The 19,802-nt window shown below is 41.3% G+C and overlaps 1 protein-coding gene across 3 annotated transcripts in view; it reads left to right on the forward strand.

Moving 5' to 3' along the window:
- LOC104588563 (ENTH/VHS/GAT family protein) overlaps positions 1–19,802 on the forward strand; it is a 54,393-nt gene that overhangs the window by 21,362 nt on the left and 13,229 nt on the right. For all 3 annotated transcript variants that reach the window (XM_010246545.3, XM_088887550.1, XM_088887551.1), the window contains exon 7: positions 9,739–9,814. In XM_010246545.3, the coding sequence (XP_010244847.1) occupies positions 9,739–9,814 (76 nt within the window). The remainder of the gene's footprint in view (positions 1–9,738; positions 9,815–19,802) is intronic.

The raw sequence follows: 19,802 nt of genomic DNA on the forward strand, positions 1-19,802 counted from the left end.
CGTGGGAAGGAAAGAATATTCAAGAATATTCCATATTTTCACTTCGCACCCATTTACCAAACGGAGCCTTATTGCGATATAGCAATGAAAGCCTACAATTGTATTCTGATTCGTAGGTTTTTGATTTGCATTGTCTAAGGGAAGGCAAAATAGAAACTAAATTTAACTTTTGTTAACTTGTCATTCTCACTCTCTCTCTCTCTCTCCCCATATATATGTGTGTGTGTACACGCGCACGCGCGCATGAATAGTTTATTGTTATCTTGCAGATGCATCAAAATAAGGGATGGAATCGTCCGTGCAAATTAGATTGCAAAATTGGATTGACCTTGTATATTTGGATGGTGTGTTGCACAGAACATTATTTTGGCATCCAAGTCTCTAGTTTGCAAAGCCCTTGCCTTGTAACCGGAAATAATAAACAATATATTTGGATGATTTTCAGAATAAAAAGAGAGAATAAACAAGCAGAAAGCATAAAATAAAGAAGAAGAAAGGACATAAATGCTGTATTCAAGTGGGTGAGGACTGTAAATGGGGTGTAGCTGATTCCCTTACTAAGCAAGGGGTCATAAGACAGTAACATTTTTGGGCTTCATTGTAAATTTGTTTGCATTCTTGGGTTGACAGTCTTTTCAGCTGAATGTATTAATTTCATCTCCTTGCTAATAAAATATATTTTATTTACTGATAAAAGAAATAAAAATAAAAGTAAAGAAGAAGAGAGGAGGAAGAGAAGACAAGCGTATGTTTGAAGACAACTCCCAATTTTGGGCTGCTATGTTGTCCATCTATCTTATATGGTAACTGCCGTAAATAAACATATGTCCCTGTCTAGGTAAAAAGTAATGCTTAAAATCCCACTAATACTGAAGTCCCAATAAAGAAAGAAGAGCAAAAAAAAAAAAAAAACAGATAAAAGATAAATATAGCCCACTTTTCGACATCCCCCCTCAAGCTGAGCATAGAGATTACATGCCCAGCATGCCTACATAAAAATTAAGAGCTTTCCTATATACAAATTAAGCTTTGATTCGATAGCATCTTTAGTGAAGACATCTACCAAGTACCAACTCTCCTAAAGCCATAAATGAAAGACACACCTTGCATGAAAGTACCTTTTCTCTGATAAAATGTTATTGACTTCAATATGCTCTGTCTTATCATGTTGAACTTGGTTATCAGCTATGTTAATGGCTGTTTGGTTGTAATAATACATTGTCATAGGCCTTTGATATACAATTGATAGTTCCTTTAGCAATGATCTCAACCATAACATCTTAGGGACACCATGTGCCATTGCCCTGTATTCTGCTTCAACATTAGACCGGGTTACAAAAGTTTTTGACCTCTTCTAGTCCACAGAGCTAACCTAATCAGTATTTCAAAGGATTTGATCCTCATGTGGTCATAGTCCAAACAAAATTCCCTTCCTAGGTTGACTCTTCAAGTTGTAGAGACAAAGGGGAGGGCTAGTTTTGTCTTTTTCCTTTTGTATACTATCTGTACACTATTTGTTTTATTGTTGTACACTCTTTGTGTCTTGAGGATAGATTGGTCCTTTTACTTCTTAATATAAATATTACTTTCTGGGAATGGCTAGTAACTTTTTGGACACAGTCGTATATTGTTCTCTCTTCTCTCCTCTTATTCGAACCTTTTTCAACATGGTATGACAGCAGGTCACGATCTGATCTGCTGATAAGGGTTCATCTATCCTCTGTTTCTCTGCTGTTAGGAGCACATTCTCTAGTTGGCTGTTTCAATCACCCAAAATCAGTTCTGTTTTCTAGGGTTTTACGCAACCCGAACCCGAACTGGTGTTACCCTTGGATTTCTCTTGGGAGGCATCTCATCTCTATAAATCTCTGGATTTGTGGTCACCTAGAAGAGTTTTACTGATTCCCCTTGGCTGGAGTAGAGTAAATCAGTTTTTTAAGAATATTTTTGATTCTTCTCTTTGAGCAGCTACTGCTATAGATTCTCTTTCTGGACAAGTGATCAACACTTTAGTAGTCTTTGTGTTGTCAGCTACTCTGGTTAATCATTTCGACCAGGTTTGGCGTTTCCTCTCCTCTCTCTTATCATTTTCTTCAAGAGGGTTCTGTTTCAGCTTGCAAGGTGTTTAATAAAAGTTCTCTTAGACTGTTCTTTGGCTGCTTTGGGTGTCTTGTTAATCACCTCCATTTGATTACTCTCTACTACTGTTACACCACCATTGTTGCTTGTTTTTCTGTTTCAATGGCTGAGGAAAGAACTGATATTCTTTCCATCAAGTTTAATGGATCTAACTATGCCTTGTGGAAGTTTCACTTCCAATTTTATGTTGAAGAGAAGGTCTTTGGGGCTATTTGGATGGATCAACTACTAAGCCCAATGATACTGATGTTAAGGCCGTAAAGCAATGGAAAATTGACAATGCAAAAATTGCCTCTCAGATCCTTGGTTTGGTTGAAATTGATATAGCTATTCCGATGTGTGGGTATAGGATTGCTTATGAGATGTATCAATACCTTGAAAAGGTATATCAATAGTCTATTTTTTCTTGGTAATATCAAATAGAGGTTGACATATTCTCTTACCATCAAGGAGAGAGAGAAAGATTCAAGAGTATTATGTCGGATTCATCAACTTATGGATTGAATATGAATTGGTACACATGGGGGAGGATCCTTCATCTTGTTGTGTCAAGTTTATGAAGGCAAACTTTGATAGAAGAAAGATTATGCACTTTCTGATACATCTTAGGCACTTTCTGATACATCTTAGGCCTGACTATGAAGTTGTTAGGTTTACCATTCTGTTTAGGGTAATACTACTAGACCTAGATACTATTCTTGGGGAACTTCTTAGATTAAAAACCAAGTTGACTATTCAAATTGGTCTTGATGGGAAGAGGAACTCTAGTTTGTATACTGTTTTTCTTGCTACTAGACCCAAAGAGAAGAAAGATTCTTTCAAGTACAGTGTTTTGAATGTAAAGAATTTGGTCATGTGGATTTACATTGTAAAAAGAAGAATACCAACACTTATTGCAAGCAACAAGGGCATATTATATCAGAATGCCCTACTTGGCCTTGGGCCTAGTCAGAAGAAAGTTCAACATAAAGCATATGAAACTTCAGTAGAGAGTTCAGATAGCTCATCCTCTTCTGCTTCCTTGGTGCCAAAGGGGGGAATTTCAGGTGTCATGACAGAAGAAAAGATTCGTTAGCTTATGTCCACGACCATTTCTTCTGCTTTTTCTACTATTGGCTTGTCTGGTAAGTCTTATTCTTTTTGTCCTTCACCTAATCATTCGTGGATCATCGACTCTGGTGCCTCTAGTCATCTCCTTTTCACCTAATCATTCGTGGATCATGACAGGGGTCTCTTTTGGTCAGTCACCTAAATCCTTCTCTTCTGATAGACACATTGTTACCGTTAATGGTGAAAAGCTAAATATTATTGGATGTGATGACCTTTTTTTTATACTTCTAAGTCATCTCCTTTTCACCTACCAAAGACCTTGTTTGTGTCCCAACTTACAACCAATTTTCTCTCTGTTGGACAACTTTTTGAAGAAGATAATATTGTTTACTTTTCTTTTGATGGCTGTTTGATACAGTGCCATAGATTGTGTCGTCTATTCACTTTGGAGTTAAAGAAGAAGAAGGATTTATCCACATCTACTTCTTGTTTACTTTCTACTACTTGTTTTCAATTCTAGTTGTAATAATATTTGACATTTATGGCACAAATTCCTTGGACATCCTTATTCTAAGAAACTAGATTGTTTGTTTACTTCCAGTAGTTTATCATCACCTTTAGTTACTGTGCTTAAAGATACTAATGAAGCTTGCATCACTTGCTCTTTTGTGTAAAAGTCATGTTTTACCCTTTCCTTCTTCAGCTGAGCATGCTTTTATACCTTTTCAACTTATACATAGCAATGTTTGGTTGTCTCCAATTATTTCTAGGTTGGGTTTCAAGTATTTTGCGACTTTTATTGATGATTGTACCCTCTTCTGTTATGGGCCCGGGCGTAGGATCTCATCACGGGTCGGTCCACGGGGAGAACCTCTAGCTTCCCCTTGCCCCTCCCTTTGCGTGCAGACCCTATCGTGGCGACCTAAGGGTGATTTGTCCAAGAGATCACCCTAACTCTCCTCAACTCTTTCCTTGACTGAAAACTGAATGCCTTTATTCTCAATTCGCAGCTCCTTAAATAGGAGATTACAAGAGGTGAGAGCCCCCCTGTAGGAGGACTCCTTGTAGGATTCGACTACTTACAGATAAGGCTAGGATAAATCAAACTCTAAGATCAATCAAACTCCTACTTCTAATAGATAAACATACTCCAACTATTCTTCTAATAGATAAAGTAAGATAAGAGAGGCTACTAAGGATAAGATAAGATAAGTTGGTGGAGCTGATAAGATAAATTGCCGCCATGTGGGCCTCTCCTTACTGCTGCTGCTGCTGGCGGCGGTACGTCCTCCCCACGAATGCATCCACAACATTACACCCCTCCTGGGCAACGAGCTTGTCCCCAAGCTCAAGATCTGGATAGGCGTCTTGAAGAAAAGTCCAGGGGATCCAGGTGGCCTCAGCTGATGGTAGGTCGCCCCACTCCACTAGGACTTCAAGAGTACCCCGATTGACGTGGGATCGAACAAGGGCCCGGGGCTGGAGAATGGGTCTACTGTCCCCTAAGGGTGGTAGGGGAGGTACCTCATCAGGAGGAGTACCTATAAATGGCTGGAGCAAGGATACGTGGAAGGTATCATGTAGTTTGCTGTGCTCTGGTAGCTCGAGCTGATATGCAACTTTCCCGATCTGCCGTAAAACCTTGAAGGGCCCGTAAAATTTGAGAGCCAGTTTAGGGGAAGATCTGCCTTTGAGAGAGTGTTGCCGATAGGGTTGGAGTTTCAACTACACAAACTGTCCGGGTTTGAAAGTTAATTCTCGGTGGCGCTGATCGTAGGCATTCTTCATGCGTGTCTGAGCCTGTTGTAAGCGGAGAGAGACTTCGGCTAGGAGGGCATCGTGATCTTGTAGACCATGATCGATTTCTTCCAACCGCGTTGAACCGGGTTCGTAGGACAATAGGCAGGGGGGTCCCGACCATAGACGACCCGGAATGGAGTCATGCCAAGAGAAGAGTGATAGGCCATGTTGTAGCAGTATTCGGCCCATGGAAGGCAATCCACCCAACGCCGTGGCTGGTCACCCACAAAACAACGGAGGTACATCTCTATGGTACGGTTTACCACCTCCGTTTGGTCGTCTGTCTGCGGGTGGTAGGCGGAGGAAAAGGCTAGGGTTGTTCCTTGCAACCGAAATAGCTCCTTCCAGAAGGTGCTAGTAAAAACCGGGTCCCTGTCACTGACGATGGATTCGGGTAGCCCATGCAAACGGAAAATATGTGTGAAGACGTGGGCAACCGAAACCGCGCTATATGGGTGGGACAAGGGAATGAAATGAGCATACTTGGAAAAGCGATCCACCACCACGAATAAAACCGGTTTCCCGCCTACCTTGGGTAGGCCCTCAATGAAGTCCATGGAGATATCAGCCCAGATCTGTGTTGGAAGTGAAAGAGGCTGGAGAAGGCCCGCCGGGTGTAAGTTTTTCCATTTTTGTTGTTGGCACATAGAACAATTCTGGATGAAGTCCCGAATCGAAGCCCTCATACCATGCCAATGGAAATCGGTGTGGACGCGGTGCAATGTCTTCTGAACACCTTCATGTGTGGAGTTATGAATGCTGGAGATAACGACGGGGATTAAGGAGCAGTCGGTTGGGAGATATACCCGTCCCTTGTATAGTACTAGCCCATCGTGAATGGACCAATTTGGGTTGGTCATTCCAGATTGTATTTTCTGAACAAGGTCCCTCCATTCCGGTGATTGGGGCAGCATGCTTCTAATGCTTTCCAATAGGGTGATGCGGGGCCGAGAGATTGCACAAAGGAGCATAGCATCTTTATCTCGCTTGGACAGGGCATCTGCGGCTTGATTTAAGGTCCCTGCCTTGTAGTCTACTTGGAAATCAAACCCGAGTAGTTTGCTCGCCCAGTGCTGTTGGGGCGGAGTGGTAAGCCGCTGCTCCAGTAGATACTTGAGGCTGCAGTGATCTGTCTTGATGATGAAGGGTCTCCCCCACAAGTATGGCCTCCAGTGTTGCACGGCCTTGGCTAGTCCAATCAACTCGCGCTCGTAGGCCGGTAGCTTTAGATGCCGGTCAGCTAGTTTGCGGTTAAAGAAGGATATGGGGTGTCCTTGTTGTTGTAGTACTGCTCCAATACCTATACCGGAAGCATCGCATTCCACCGTAAATTCTTGGTCAAGTTTGGTAACTGCAGCACGGGGGTGGAGGAGAGTGCATCCCTTAAGCTTGCGAAGGCGGCGTTAGCTGCCTCATCCCACTGGAACGCGTTCTTCTTTAGCATCTTGATTAATGGGGCAGCTAAGAGTCCATAATTTTGCACAAACTTGCGGTAATACCCGGTCAGTCCTAGGAACCCGCAGAGAGCTTTGGTGGACTGAAATTTGGGCTAATCCTGAATTGCTTGGATTTTGGAGCCATCTACTGAGACACCTTGCCCGCTGATTACATGTCCCAGATAAAGGACCTGGCGTTCCCCGAAGGAACATTTGGGCCGCTTTAGGAAGAGTTTGTGTTGGCGCAGTAATTCCAGAACAGTTCGTAGGTGACGAACATGCTCAACCCATGATTTACTGTAAACCAGGATGTCGTCAAAGAACACTAGGACGAATTTGCGAAGGTGGGGCCAAAATACCTCGTTCATCAATGACTAGAATGTGGATGGGGCGTTGGTGAGACCGAACAGCATGACTAGAAATTCGAAGTGACCATGATGCGTCTGGAAGGCTGTTTTTTCCACATCCTCGGGGGCCATCCGGACCTGAAAGTACCCTGATCTGAGATCTAGCTTTGAGAAGTACCGAGACCCGTGGAGTTCATCCAGCAGTTCGTCTACCACGGGAATCGGGAATTTGTCCTTGACGGTTTTGTTGTTGAGTTCTCTGTAATCCACACAACCTCCAAGTGCTGTCTTGCTTTGGTACCAATAAAACTGGCGAGGAGAAGGGGGAGTAGCTGGGGCGGATGATCCATTGTTTCAACATCTCTGCACACTGTTTCTCTATCTCGTCTTTTTGCAAATGCGGGTAGCGTTATGGGCGGACGACGACGGGTTCTGAACCTGGTATTAAAGGAATCCGATGGTCACATGATCGAGTAGGTGGGAGTCCCTTGGGTTCTTGAAATACGTCCAGGAAGTTGGTGAGAAGTCTCTCCATATCTACGGCGTGCATGGTTTCACCATGGAGTGTATGCACTTGCGGTCTTTTTGCCTTTACTCTGGTTCCCTGCCAGGTGACTTGTTTTCCATTCAGGTGGAATGACATGGTTAGGGCACTGAAGTCCCATAGGATAGGGCCTAGAGTAATGAGCCACTTAACTCCAAGCACTATATCAAACTCGTCCAGGGGCAGCACAAATAAATCAGCAGAGAAGGGTTCAGATTTGACCTGTATTTGGATGTTCCTACAGATTCCAGGGTTGTGAACTCTCTCTCCATTTGCGACGGCTACCTATAGTTGCGGCCTGCTTTCTACCGGTAGTTTCAGTTGAAGTGCCGCTTGCTCGTTGACAAAATTGTGTGTGCTTCCCGAGTCTACAAGAATACGTACTAGTTTCCCTGCCACCCGTGCCCGTAGCTGCATGGTTTGAGAGGTCTTTATCCCGGTGATGGCGTGTAGGGAGATTTCGGGTTCTAGTGCTGTGGGTTCCTCCTCGTCTTCCTCTAGTTCGTCGACTAGGAGGCAGAATAGCCGCTTGCATCGGTGCCTGGCTGAATACAGCTCGTCGCAGTTGAAGCACTGCCCTCTTGCCCGGCGCTCCGCCATCTCAGCTCTAGATAAGTGTTTGATGGGAGGTGCCGTCATGCTGCTTCCTATGCTAGGTGCCGATCTGGAAGTGCTACCTGTGTGAAGCTTTTGTTCCCTGCTGGCTGCCAAAGAAGCCCCCCCCCAGTTGACTTCGGATTTGTCCATGATGTCGCTGAACGCTCCATGCTGAAAGATCCTCGGCTGATCTGTAGCTTGCGCTCGAAAGCGCGGGCTAGGTTCATGCCAGTGACCAGGTTGGGAGGGCTCTGCATTTCTACATCGACTCTCAAGGGCTCAGCTAATCCAGCGGTGAACATATCCACCTACTGATCTGGGCGTACTGAGGCGGCTCTGGCGAGAAGGGTCTGAAATTGGTGCTGGTACTCGGCTATGGTCCCTGTTTTCTTGAGGTTAATTAATTCTCCTAGTGGGTTGCTTGTCAATGGGGGCCCGAACCGGAGGAGGCAGTAGGACTTGAATTGGTCCCAGCTGAGTCCTGGTTCCTCCTGCTCTACCCGGTAGAACCAAAGTTGTGCTTCTTCTATCAGATGAAACGCGGCCAGACTGACCTTATCCCTTTCCTTCATGCGCTGATTGCGAAAGAATTGCTCACAGCGGTACAACCATTCTAGTGGGTTGCCGCTGCCGCTGTATGAAGGAAACTCCAGCCTACTATACTTGGGTATGACTGCGGCTGTTGGGGTGGCGATCTGTCATTTGCCGGATGCCTCCGCCAATTCTGGTCGGTGGCTGTTGGTGGTGGTCGCCCCTTCAGGGCTCCTCTCCTTGGTGGAGAAATACGACTCGAGTAGGCGACGAAGCTCTCGAACATCTTCCTTGACTTCTCTCACTTCCGCGAGTTGGTGTTCCAATTCGTGGACCCTGGATGATAGCTGTTCCATATTGCCCATGACGTTTGGCTCTGATACCAAAATGTTATGGGTCCGGGCGTAGGATCTCGTCACGGGTCGGTCCACGGGGAGAACCTCTAGCTTCCCCTTGCCCCTCCCTTTGCGTGCAAACCCTATCGTGGTGACCTAAGGGTGATTTGTCCAAGAGATCACCCTAACTCTCCTCAACTCTTTCCTTGACTGAAAACTGAATGCCTTTATTCTCAATTCACAGCTCCTTAAATAGGAGATTACAAGAGGTGAGAGCCCCCCTGTAGGAGGACTCCTTGTAGGATTCGACTACTTACAGATAAGACTAGGATAAATCAAACTCTAAGATCAATCAAACTCCTACTTCTAATAGATAAACATACTCCAACTATTCTTCTAATAGATAAAGTAGGATAAGAGAGGCTACTAAGGATTAGATAAGATAAGCTGGTGGAGCTGATAAGATAAACTGCCGCCATGTGGGCCCCTCTTTACTGCTGCTGCCGGCGGCGGTACGTCCTCCCCATGAATGCATCCACAACATTACACCCCTCCTGGGCAACGAGCTTGTCCCCAAGCTCGAGATCTGGATAGGCGTCTTGAAGAAAAGTCCAGGGGATCCAGGTGGCCTCAGCTGATGATAGAAGAGTTTGAAATATCTTGCTTGGGTAGCTAAGCTCAATCCATTTTGAACAATGGGAGAATGGATTTCTTACAATTCCATTCTTTGAAGGAAACAGAGCAAAACCAAACTGCATAGATAGAAATTTTTGTTTAAAACAAAGTATGAAGATATCAATGCTATTTTTTATTTTCTATTTGACTTGTAATTTAGTGGCTATTACACATGTTGCCTATTCTAGGGTTATGTTTAATATAATAAATACTCAAGGAACTTTCTAAAATGGATGCATGTGAGGTCTTCTATCTGTCCTTACACTATATTTATTCGGTTACAGTATTATTCAAAAGGCTAGTGCTGCTCTTGAGGTTTTGAGAGAAGTGCTGGATGCCATTGATACTCAACATCCTGAGGTAATGTCTCTCTCTCTCTCTCTCTCTCTCTATCTATCTATATGTGTTGTTTATTACATACCTATTTATTTATCTATATACATTGAGACTAACAAGGGGTCAGTTATACAGGTACATTATGTTGCATTGGTTAATATTGTAGAGGAAGTTTGTTTAGTTATGCTGATCCCAGTCAAACTGGTCCTGTGACAATGAGCCTGAATATATCAAATTATGTCTGGAACTTCCAACAAGCCAGATTTATGAATGTTTCAAGTGCTGATGTAGGGCTATGTTCCTTACATAGAAAATCTCTTCAACAATATGAATTTAGAACATTTAGTTAGAGGATTTGAACCCATTGTATACTCTCTTAGGATGCTTTTTGAAGGAAAATAACAGGGTATACATGTATATGAGTATATAATAGGGCCAACCCCCCAAAAGACGAAGGATATTCCTATGTACAATTCTCTCACCCTGATTAAGGAGACCAATATATCCAAGGTCCATCGATGGTCAACCAGGGATATTCCTGTGTACAATCTTCTTCATTAATGCTTGAAGTGTTTGTTCTTGTCTTGGGATTGTTGCCATGCCAGCACTACTTGTTTCTTATAGTGCATTTTTGGGCCTGGGTCAAATCAGTGTTTTACAAGCGAAAGGCGCAAGGCGAGGCGTGTGCCTTTTTGAGGCAAGGCACACAATTTTTTGAAAAATAAAAAAAAAGAAAAAATTGAAGGTATATTTAGAAAACATATTCCTAAACTTCAAATTAAATTAAATAACTACAAAAATATGAAATAATCAAGCTCTTAAGTAATCACCAATGACCAATCAACATTAAGTTCAAGACTTGAAGCAAGTTACAAGCCATTAATGTAATACAATGAACAATCACATAGAGTTAGAATCATATCATAGGCAATTTTCTTTCAAAAAAAGAGACACACAATTTTCTTTCAAAAAAAGACATAGAGATTATAGACATAGAGTCATACACAATTTTCTAACCAAAAAATGAGTCATAGAGTCAAAGACAATTTTCTACAAAACAAAAGTCAGACAAATTTCTATATATATAAAAAAAGAAGAGTCTAAGGTTTCAGCCATTCTTCAAGACTCAATCAACATCCTCTTCATCTTCACTTGGAAGTTCAACTTCATCTCCATTGTCATCTGACTTGTAGTCATCAAAATCCTTTTCCATTTCTTCTTCAACTTCAACTTCAACTTTAATATCAACTTCTTCTTCCTCTTCTTCATCTTCCAATTGAAGCTGTCTTGTTCTTTTTCTACTAGATTTTGTTGCTCTTGCTTGTGAAGTTGAAGCTCTACACCTTGTATACCTTAGTGGCTCTTCAACTCCAGAAGCACGAGCAATATCTCTCCATGTTAGTGTATCATCATCAAACACCAAATCAGCTTCTGCATCATCTTCATCACGTCCTACCTCCCCCATTAACCATTCATTACTTTCATCTATATCTTTTAATGAATGGGATTATTGGTGCTACGTGAGTCAAAACTTTCTTTAAGCATCTGGTTGAACTTAACAAACACCAAGTCATTCAACCGCTTCTGATCCAACCAATTTCTTTTCTTAGTATGAATCTGTTAATTCAAAAGATTAAGTAGAAACACCAAATATGGTCCACCAATCAGCTAACAAGTATAAATATTAACTGAATTAGTGATTAGACTAACTAAAATATTAAGAGAATCAAATATTATTTTAAATCAATGTTATTACCTGGTGCTTTAATCTTCCGTTGGGAAATAGCCATATCAAAACCAAAAATGCCTTCTGTATTCTTATACTTGGATATTTCATTAGTGATTTCACTTTTCTTGTTCTTGTCCTTCTCAAGCATCTCAATTACTTTAAAAAACCCTGTCATAACCTCTTCATCTGTTTTAATTCTCTCTTGATCATCATAATAACATTGGGGGTTCAAAAAGTAACTAGCTGCATGCAATGGTTGATGGAGTTGGCATTCCCACCTCTTATCAATAATGTCAAAAATGTCTTCATATTTTTCTTTCCTTCCACCAAATGCCTTATCAATGGCCTCTTTTTCTCGGTCCATAGCCTCGTAAATATGACCCATGGAAGACTTGTTTTCATGATCCACCAACCTTAATACACAAACAAGAGGGCTACACACTTTAAGAGTAAAGATGACATTATTCCAAAATGTGGTTATCATGAATGTCTCCCATACTCTTTTCCCTTTTGCTTCTTTTATCCATTTGCTATCATTCCATTACTTTGAGTTGAAAAAATCTCTCAAATTCTTCCTTTTGTTTGTATATACTTGGCAATGTGAGAAAGGAAATAACAAAACAAGTTTTTTCTGGCCTAATCAATTCTCTCTGATTTGTGAAATTCCTCATCAGGTTCAATAAACCTGAATGGTTATAGATATACTCTGTAAGTGCAATTTCCCTCTCAATTGTTCTCTTCACAGTAGGCAACTTCCCAATGTCTTTCAATATCAACTCCAAACAACGGGTAGCACACGGTGTCCATGCCAAATGAGGATGCTTAGCCATAAAAAACTTCCCTAATAATACAAGAAAACAATTCAAGAAATATGAACTTAAGAAAAGTGACTTTCACATGTCAGAAGACTAGAGGAAAGTTAAATAGAAATAATAACAAAGTATAAAACTCATCAGCTAGGACATAATTTGATGCGTTGTCAGTAATAACTTGGAGAACATTTTTCTCACCAATTCTCTCCACCATCTTGTTAAGCAAAATAAATAACCTCTAAGTTGTTTTTACTTCACTTGAAGCATCAATGCTCTCTATAAACATTGTCCCAGCATGGCTATGGACCAACAGATTTATGAGGGTCCTATCCTTTCTATCCATCCACCCATTAGACATAAGAGAACAACCCCATTTTTCCCAAGACTCCATATGGTGTTGAAGCAATGTTTCTGTATAATCAACCTCCTTCAAGGAAGGAACTCGCAACTCATAGTAACTTGGGATTTTTAATCCCGGACCAAATTGCCCTATTGCCTCTACCATTGCTTTAAAACTTTTCTCACTCGGTATTCAAGGGAATACCAACTTGATAAAACCATCTAGCAATGTGTATGCATACTTGCTCTCTCCCTTCTTTATTATACACATCACTAATAGTGGTTTGCTTCATCTTTTTCTGTTCTCTTCTCAAATTCACAATTTCTTCTGGGCTTGGAGTAGGAAAAAATTTATCCAAAGGCCCCTTTTGCCTTCTTATGGGGGGCTGTTTAGAACTTATTTTTGAACCTGAAGCAGTGGGAATGTGATCACCACCACAAGCACTTCCACCTTGTTCCCCATCTCATCTTCATCTTCAATCATATTTTCAAAATCATCAAAATCTGGAATTCTGCCCTCTTGACTGCCAACTATGTCCTCTTTCATTGATTTTTTTTCTTTGCATGTACGCTAATATCTCTTTTTTCACCTCTTTCGGGCATTTAGGATAGACTTTCACATTTCTTCTTCCACCAATTAAATGCTCTTTTTCTCTATAGATCCCTCCATTTGTCACTTTGCCACAAAATTTGTAAGTGAGACTTTGTATTCTTTAGATCTTTCAAATAACAATATTTCCAGCCCGGGTCTTTCCTATTGCTTTCTTGAGTATTGGCGGATTTGTCTCCCATCTCTTTACTCTACTTGGTTGGCAAAGTTTCCTATTGACAAATGACAAATTGCAATTTGCAACTATCAGTACTCAACTACTCATATTTGTGAACCTATAAATAAACTATTCTACTTGATAATAACACAAATAAAAAAACTATTCTACTTGATAATGAGAAAAACTGAACTGTTTCAATGAGAAAAACTGAAAAAAAAAGAGGCAGAGGCACCGTGGTGTAAGAACTAATAAGCAAGATTGCAAGTCTTTGTAGAAACTAGAAAGAAGAAGGAAGAAAAATAAGAAGAATGGGCAGTTTTAATGAGAAAAGCTGAAAAATAATGGGGCAGAGCCCCTGCTTTAATGAGAAAAACTGAAAAAAATGGGGCGGATCCCCTGTTTTTATGAGAAAAACTGAAAAAAAAAATGGGGCGAAGGCCCTATTTTTGTGCAAGAAACAAGACTACAAAACTGCAAGTCTCTGAAGAAGAAGGGTGGAGCCCCTGTTTTACTGAGAAAACTAAAAAAAAAGGGGTGGAGCCCCTGTTTTTGTGCAGGTTGTATACGAAGAAGAAGAAGAAGAATGGAGCTCCACCCCTGATTTAACATTAAAAACAAAAGAGAAAGGGGCGGAGCCCCTGTTTTACTGAGAAAAACCGAAAAAATAAATAAATTGGGCGGAGCCCCTGTTTTACTAAAAAAAGCCGAAAAAAAATAAATGGGGTGGAGCCCCTATTTTTGTGCAGGTTTTGTACGAAGAAGACAAAGAAGAAGAAGCCCCTGTTTTACTGAGAAAACTGAAAAAAAAGGGGGCGGAACCCCTGTTTTTGTGTAGGTTGTGTATGAAGAAGAAGAAGAAGAATGGAGCTCCGCCCCTGATTTAACATTAAAAACAAAAAGTAAAAGGGGCAGAGCCCCTGTTTTTGTGCAGGTTTTGTACGAAGAAGAAGAAGAATGGGGTGGAGCCCCTGTTTTCTGAGCTTGGACCTTGGAGTGCCGCAGGAAGAAGAAGAAGAAAAAAAAATATATATAGCTGATATCTGTATCAGCTTAGACCTTGGACCTTGGAGTCTTGGACGAACTTGAGCTTGAACTAGATCTGGATGAGCTTCGGCTTCCTCTGGTAGTCTGGTTTGGAGAATGACTTTGGACGAACGAAGGAACTCTTCCCTCCACTTTCAGACTTTCTTTTTTTCTTTTCTTTTGGTTGTTTTGGCAAAGACCCCTGTCTATTCAACTTCCTTTTCTCCCAAGTTTCCTATTTTGTGTTTTTTTTTATAATTTTCATATATTTTCGAATTTGATTTATGTAGGAAACTGTGGACCCCACATTAGTGTAATCGTGTGATAGCCTGAGTTATACTTAGATTTAATTAAGTCTGATTAGGATCAACTTTCCTAGTAGGATTAGTTTTAATCCTATTCTATCTTATCTAGGATTAGTTTTTAATTATCTTATCTTGCCAATTAAGCATTAAAGTTCTTTCACAATTAGGAAACTATGTATACAAATTCAAAGGGTGGGGCGGCTGTTTTAACACAACCAACCACTCTCTTCTCCTAAAACCCTTCCATGAGTTCTTCTTCTCCATCTCTCTTCTCTTCTCTTCTCTTCTATTTTTTCTTTTATTTTCTGTTCAAATCTGTAGTCTTGTATGACTACTTGGTATCAGAGCTTGGATCAGGGAGTCTCATGTGAGTTTGATCCAGCTGACCACATGAGAGCTGCCTAGGGCTGGAAGAGTAGAAAAAGCTCTCTTCGGCTGTTTCTTGGAGGTTATCTACAGCAGCAGTCCAAAGATTGGATCGTATCCTTGATAACCAGGAAGAATCAGAGGAAGAGGAAAGGATCAAGATCAACCCTTGATCAGTACTGGAGTTGGCGATCAGAATTTCAAAGGATTTCTGTTTGATCAGTGCTAGAGGTTGCAATCAGAATTTCAGAAGATTTCTGGTTCAAGATCAGAGCTTTTAAGAATTTTCTGGTATGTTTTTCAATCTTTCCCAAGATCGGTAGTAAAAATACCTGGATAAGAGGTACAAAAAAACTCTAGAAGATTTCTATAGTTCCTTTAGGGTTTAAGAGAAAACCCTCAAGTTTCAGGGCTGTTATTGCTTCAGGACTTGTCTCCCTCGACTTCTTTGTTCTCTGGAAGAGCTGTTTCAGCAGGACTGTTACAACAGAACTGTTATTTTTTGCTATCAGTCTCAATAGGCCGGCTGTCAAATTTTTTTTACTGCTATTACTTGCTGCAGACCCAGTAGGCTGACTGGGACAGTAATTAGGAAGCCTTTTTACTGATTATTAATGGTGTTTAAAAGCCAAGGGGAGGGTGTTTTTGGGACTGGTTCAGTTAGCATGTCTGAAAACACCTTCCAGATTACAACTATAAAGTTTGATGGTTCAAACTACTTAGAGTGGTCCCTATCAGCCATGATGGCCATTGGGGGAAGAGGAAAGCTGAACTACTTGATGTGAAGAAACCAACTAAGGAGGATCCCATGTATGCTAGGTGGATTCAGGAAAATTATTTGGTGATGACATGGCTGTGCAACTCCATGCAGCCACACATCAGTCGAAATTACTTGTGGGCAAAAACAGCTAAAGAAATATGGGATGTTGTGAAGGAAACCTACTCTCAGCCCCTTAATGTTGCTAGGGCTTATGAGAAATTGGAAGTTAGAAATCTCAGACAAGGAGAGAAACAGGTCTCTATTTATTTTTCAACCCTAAAATCTCTGTGGCATGAAATTGACCATCTTGAGACAATAGAATGGGAAAGTCAGAGAGATGCACAGACTTACAGAAGACAAGTTGAAACTAACAGAGTATTTGAGTTCCTAGCTGGTCTAAATTCTAAGTATGATATTATAAGACAACAGCTGTTGACAAGAGAGGGTGTGACTCTGTCTCAAGCCTATTCCCTAGTGCACAGTGAGGAGACTAGGAGAAAGGTTATGTTGCAGCAACAACCTTTCGAATCTACCCTGGCAGCAGTTAAACCCAAGTCTGGGAGACATAAGGAAAAGGATATGAAGAAAGAGGCTAAGAAAGACCTAGTGTGTGAATATTGCAAGAAAAATAAACACACTAAAGACACTTGTTGGAAGTTATATCCACATCTGGTTCCAGCAAAACTTAGAAACAAAAAGGGGAATGCCAATATGGTTGTTAACACTGATAGTGCAGCCTTAACAGCCTCAAGAGGCACTCCTCTCGACACCCTAGCTGTTGTTCAAGCTGCTCTGATACAATTGGAAAGTGAAGTTAGTAACTCAGTCTCATCTCCTCAGCCACCATCAGCTCCTTCAACCTCAGTCTTTGCTCAATCAGGTAATCGGGCCTCAGCTTATCATGCTTCAGCTCCAGGTAATACAAAACATTCTTGGATAATAGATTCAGGAGCATCTGACCATATGACTGGCTTGCCATCACTTCTCTCTACCTATCATTTATCTTCTGGTAAAGACAGTGTTCATTGCTGATGGATCCCTTGTTCCTATTTTTGGCAAAGGAGACATCAAGTTGTTTGATGCCATTTCCCTATCCTCCGTTTTGCATGTTCCTAAGCTTAATACTAACTTGCTCTTAGTTAGTAGCATTACAAAAGGGCAAAATTGTTCAGTAACCTTTTTTCCGGATCGATGTGTTTTTCAGGATCTAGAGACAAGGAAGGTGATTGGGACTAGCCGTGAGACAAATGGAATCTATCTACTTGGAGGAAGTGCTCGTCAGGAAGATAGTGAAACTAAGAAATCCTTTGTTTCTCAGTCTGTTGATCAGGTGATGCTTTGGCATAATAGGCTGAGTCATTTATTCTTTCAGGCTTTGAAGAGTTTGTTTCCTAGTTTATTTGAATCTATTCGGATGTCTAGTTTGAAGTGTGAAGTTGTGAGCTTGCAAAACATTGCAGGACAACTTATTCATTAAGTAATAGCAGAAGCAATATTCCTTTTGAAATTGTGCATACTGATGTTTGGGGATCCTATCATACCTCAGCTATGGGAGGGTACAGATATTTCTTGTTATTTGTTGATGATTATACTCAGTTTTCTTGGGTTTATCTTATGCATTCTCGAGATGAGGTTCCTGCATTAACCCGGATCTTTCATCAAATGATCTTAACCCAATTTGGGGTTAAAATTAAAATTTTTAGATCCAACAATGCAAAAGAATATTTTGCAAACCCATTAGCCTCCTACATGCTTGAACATGGGATTATCCATCAGAGTACTTGCTCACATACACCACAACGGAATGGGGTTGCTGAAAGAAAGAATAGACACATATTAGAGGTAGCCAGAGGCATTATGTTTACCTCAAATGTGCCTATACGTTTCTGGGGGGATGCTATTCTTACAACAGTTTATCTCATCAATCGGATTCCCTCACGGATTCTTGACATGAAACCTCCATTTACCCTTTTATACCCTGATAAAGAATTGTTTACCATTCCACTCAAAACCTTTGGGTGCACTTGCTTCGTTCAAATCCTTGGTCCTCATCGTTCCAAATTTGATCCTAAGGCTTCCAAATGTATTTTCCTTGGTTATGCCCAAACTCAAAAGGGATATTGTTGTTATGAACCCACTTCTGGAAAAAGATTTGTTTCAATGGATGTCACCTTCTTTGAGGATAAACCCTATTATCCAAGGGTTTCTCCTCAGGGGGAGAATAGTGAGGATGGGAGCAGCTCATCAGAAGTTCCTTTACCAATCCCATTAAGTGAAGAAGGGTGTAATGGGGAAGGTTGTCAAAGGTGCAGGGATGTGAGAGTCTACCATAGACGATGGAGACAGGTTGATTTCAGACATCAACAGTACAGGCCAGTCTCAGTCCCCTCTGCAAATCCAGATACCGGTACCACAATAGCCTCGGCTCCTTATGCAGATCCAGATCCAGGTACCATAGATACTACAGATGAGAGACATCCCACCATGGAGCCTTCACCTTCATTAGAGGATCTTGACCTTCCCATAGCAGTTTGTAAGGGCAAGCGCTGTTGTACCACATCCACAACTCACAACATTTCTCAGTTCTTGTCCTATGATCATTTGTCTCCCTCCTATAAGTCTTTTCTCGCATCCATTGCTGATATTCCCATTCCCAGAACAATACAGGAAGCATTGGAAGTACCGGAGTGGAAAGATGCAATAAAAGCAGAAATGGGTGCCCTCATGAGAAGCAATACTTGGGAGATAGTTGATTATCCTAAAGGAAAGAAACCGGTTGGATGTAGATGGGTATTCATTGTGAAACATAATGCTGATGGTTCCGTTGAAAGGTACAAGGCCCGGTTAGTTGCAAAGGGATTTACTCAGACATATGGTATTGACTACTTAGAAACTTTTGCACCAGTAGCAAAGATGACCACTATCAGAGTCCTATTATCTCTTGCGGCTAGTAACTCTTGGCCGTTGTATCAGATGGATGTTAAAAACGCCTTTCTCAATGGAGACTTACGGGAAGAAGTTTACATGCAATTGCCTCCTAATTTTTATGGTACAAAGACAGGAAAAAAGGTTTGCCGGTTGAACAATGCTTTATATGGACTAAAACAGTCCCCCAGAGCTTGGTTTGATAGATTCAGACGAGCACTTGATAGGTTCGGATATGTGCAGGCCCAGTCAGACCACACCTTGTTTATTAAGAGAGTGGATTCTTCCATAATTTTGCTTGTTGTGTATGTGGACGATATCGTAGTAACAGGGAGTGATACTAGTGAAATTGAGTCTCTTAAGCAACTTCTTCATCAAGAGTTTGAGGTGAAAGATCTAGGGGAACTACGATACTTCTTGGGCATTGAGGTAGCTAGATCCAAGCATGGGATTTTTGTCTCTCAATGAAAGTCTGCCCTTGATCTGCTAGAAGAAACAGGAAAGTTGGGAGTTAAGCCTGCAGACACACCTATTGAACAGAACCACAAGATTAGTGCAGAGGGTGGAGAGCCTCTTGAAGATAAAGTTATGTTCCAACGGTTTGTTGGAAAACTTCTCTATCTTTGCCTCACACGACCTGACATCAGTTATGCAGTCAGTGTAGCAAGTCAGTATATGCACTCTCCCAAAACTACTCATCTCCTTGCAGTTGAGAGGATATTACCATATTTGAAGAGGTCCCCAGGCAGAGGCATTTTGTTCAAGAAAAATGACCACATGAAGATAGAAGTCTGCACAAATGCTGATTGGGTTGGGTGTGTTGATGGTCGAAGATCTACCTCTGGATACTGTGCCTTTGTAGGAGGTAATCTGGTCTCCTGGAAGAGTAAGAAACAAAGTTTTGTCTCTCGTTCTAGTGTTGAAGCTGAATATAGGTCCATGGCAAATGGTGTAGCTGAGATTCTATGGTTAAGATCATTACT

The sequence above is a fragment of the Nelumbo nucifera genome, chromosome 5 (assembly GCF_055504915.1).
Source record: "Nelumbo nucifera cultivar China Antique chromosome 5, China Antique-T2T, whole genome shotgun sequence".
NCBI classification, from domain to species: Eukaryota; Viridiplantae; Streptophyta; class Magnoliopsida; order Proteales; family Nelumbonaceae; genus Nelumbo; species Nelumbo nucifera.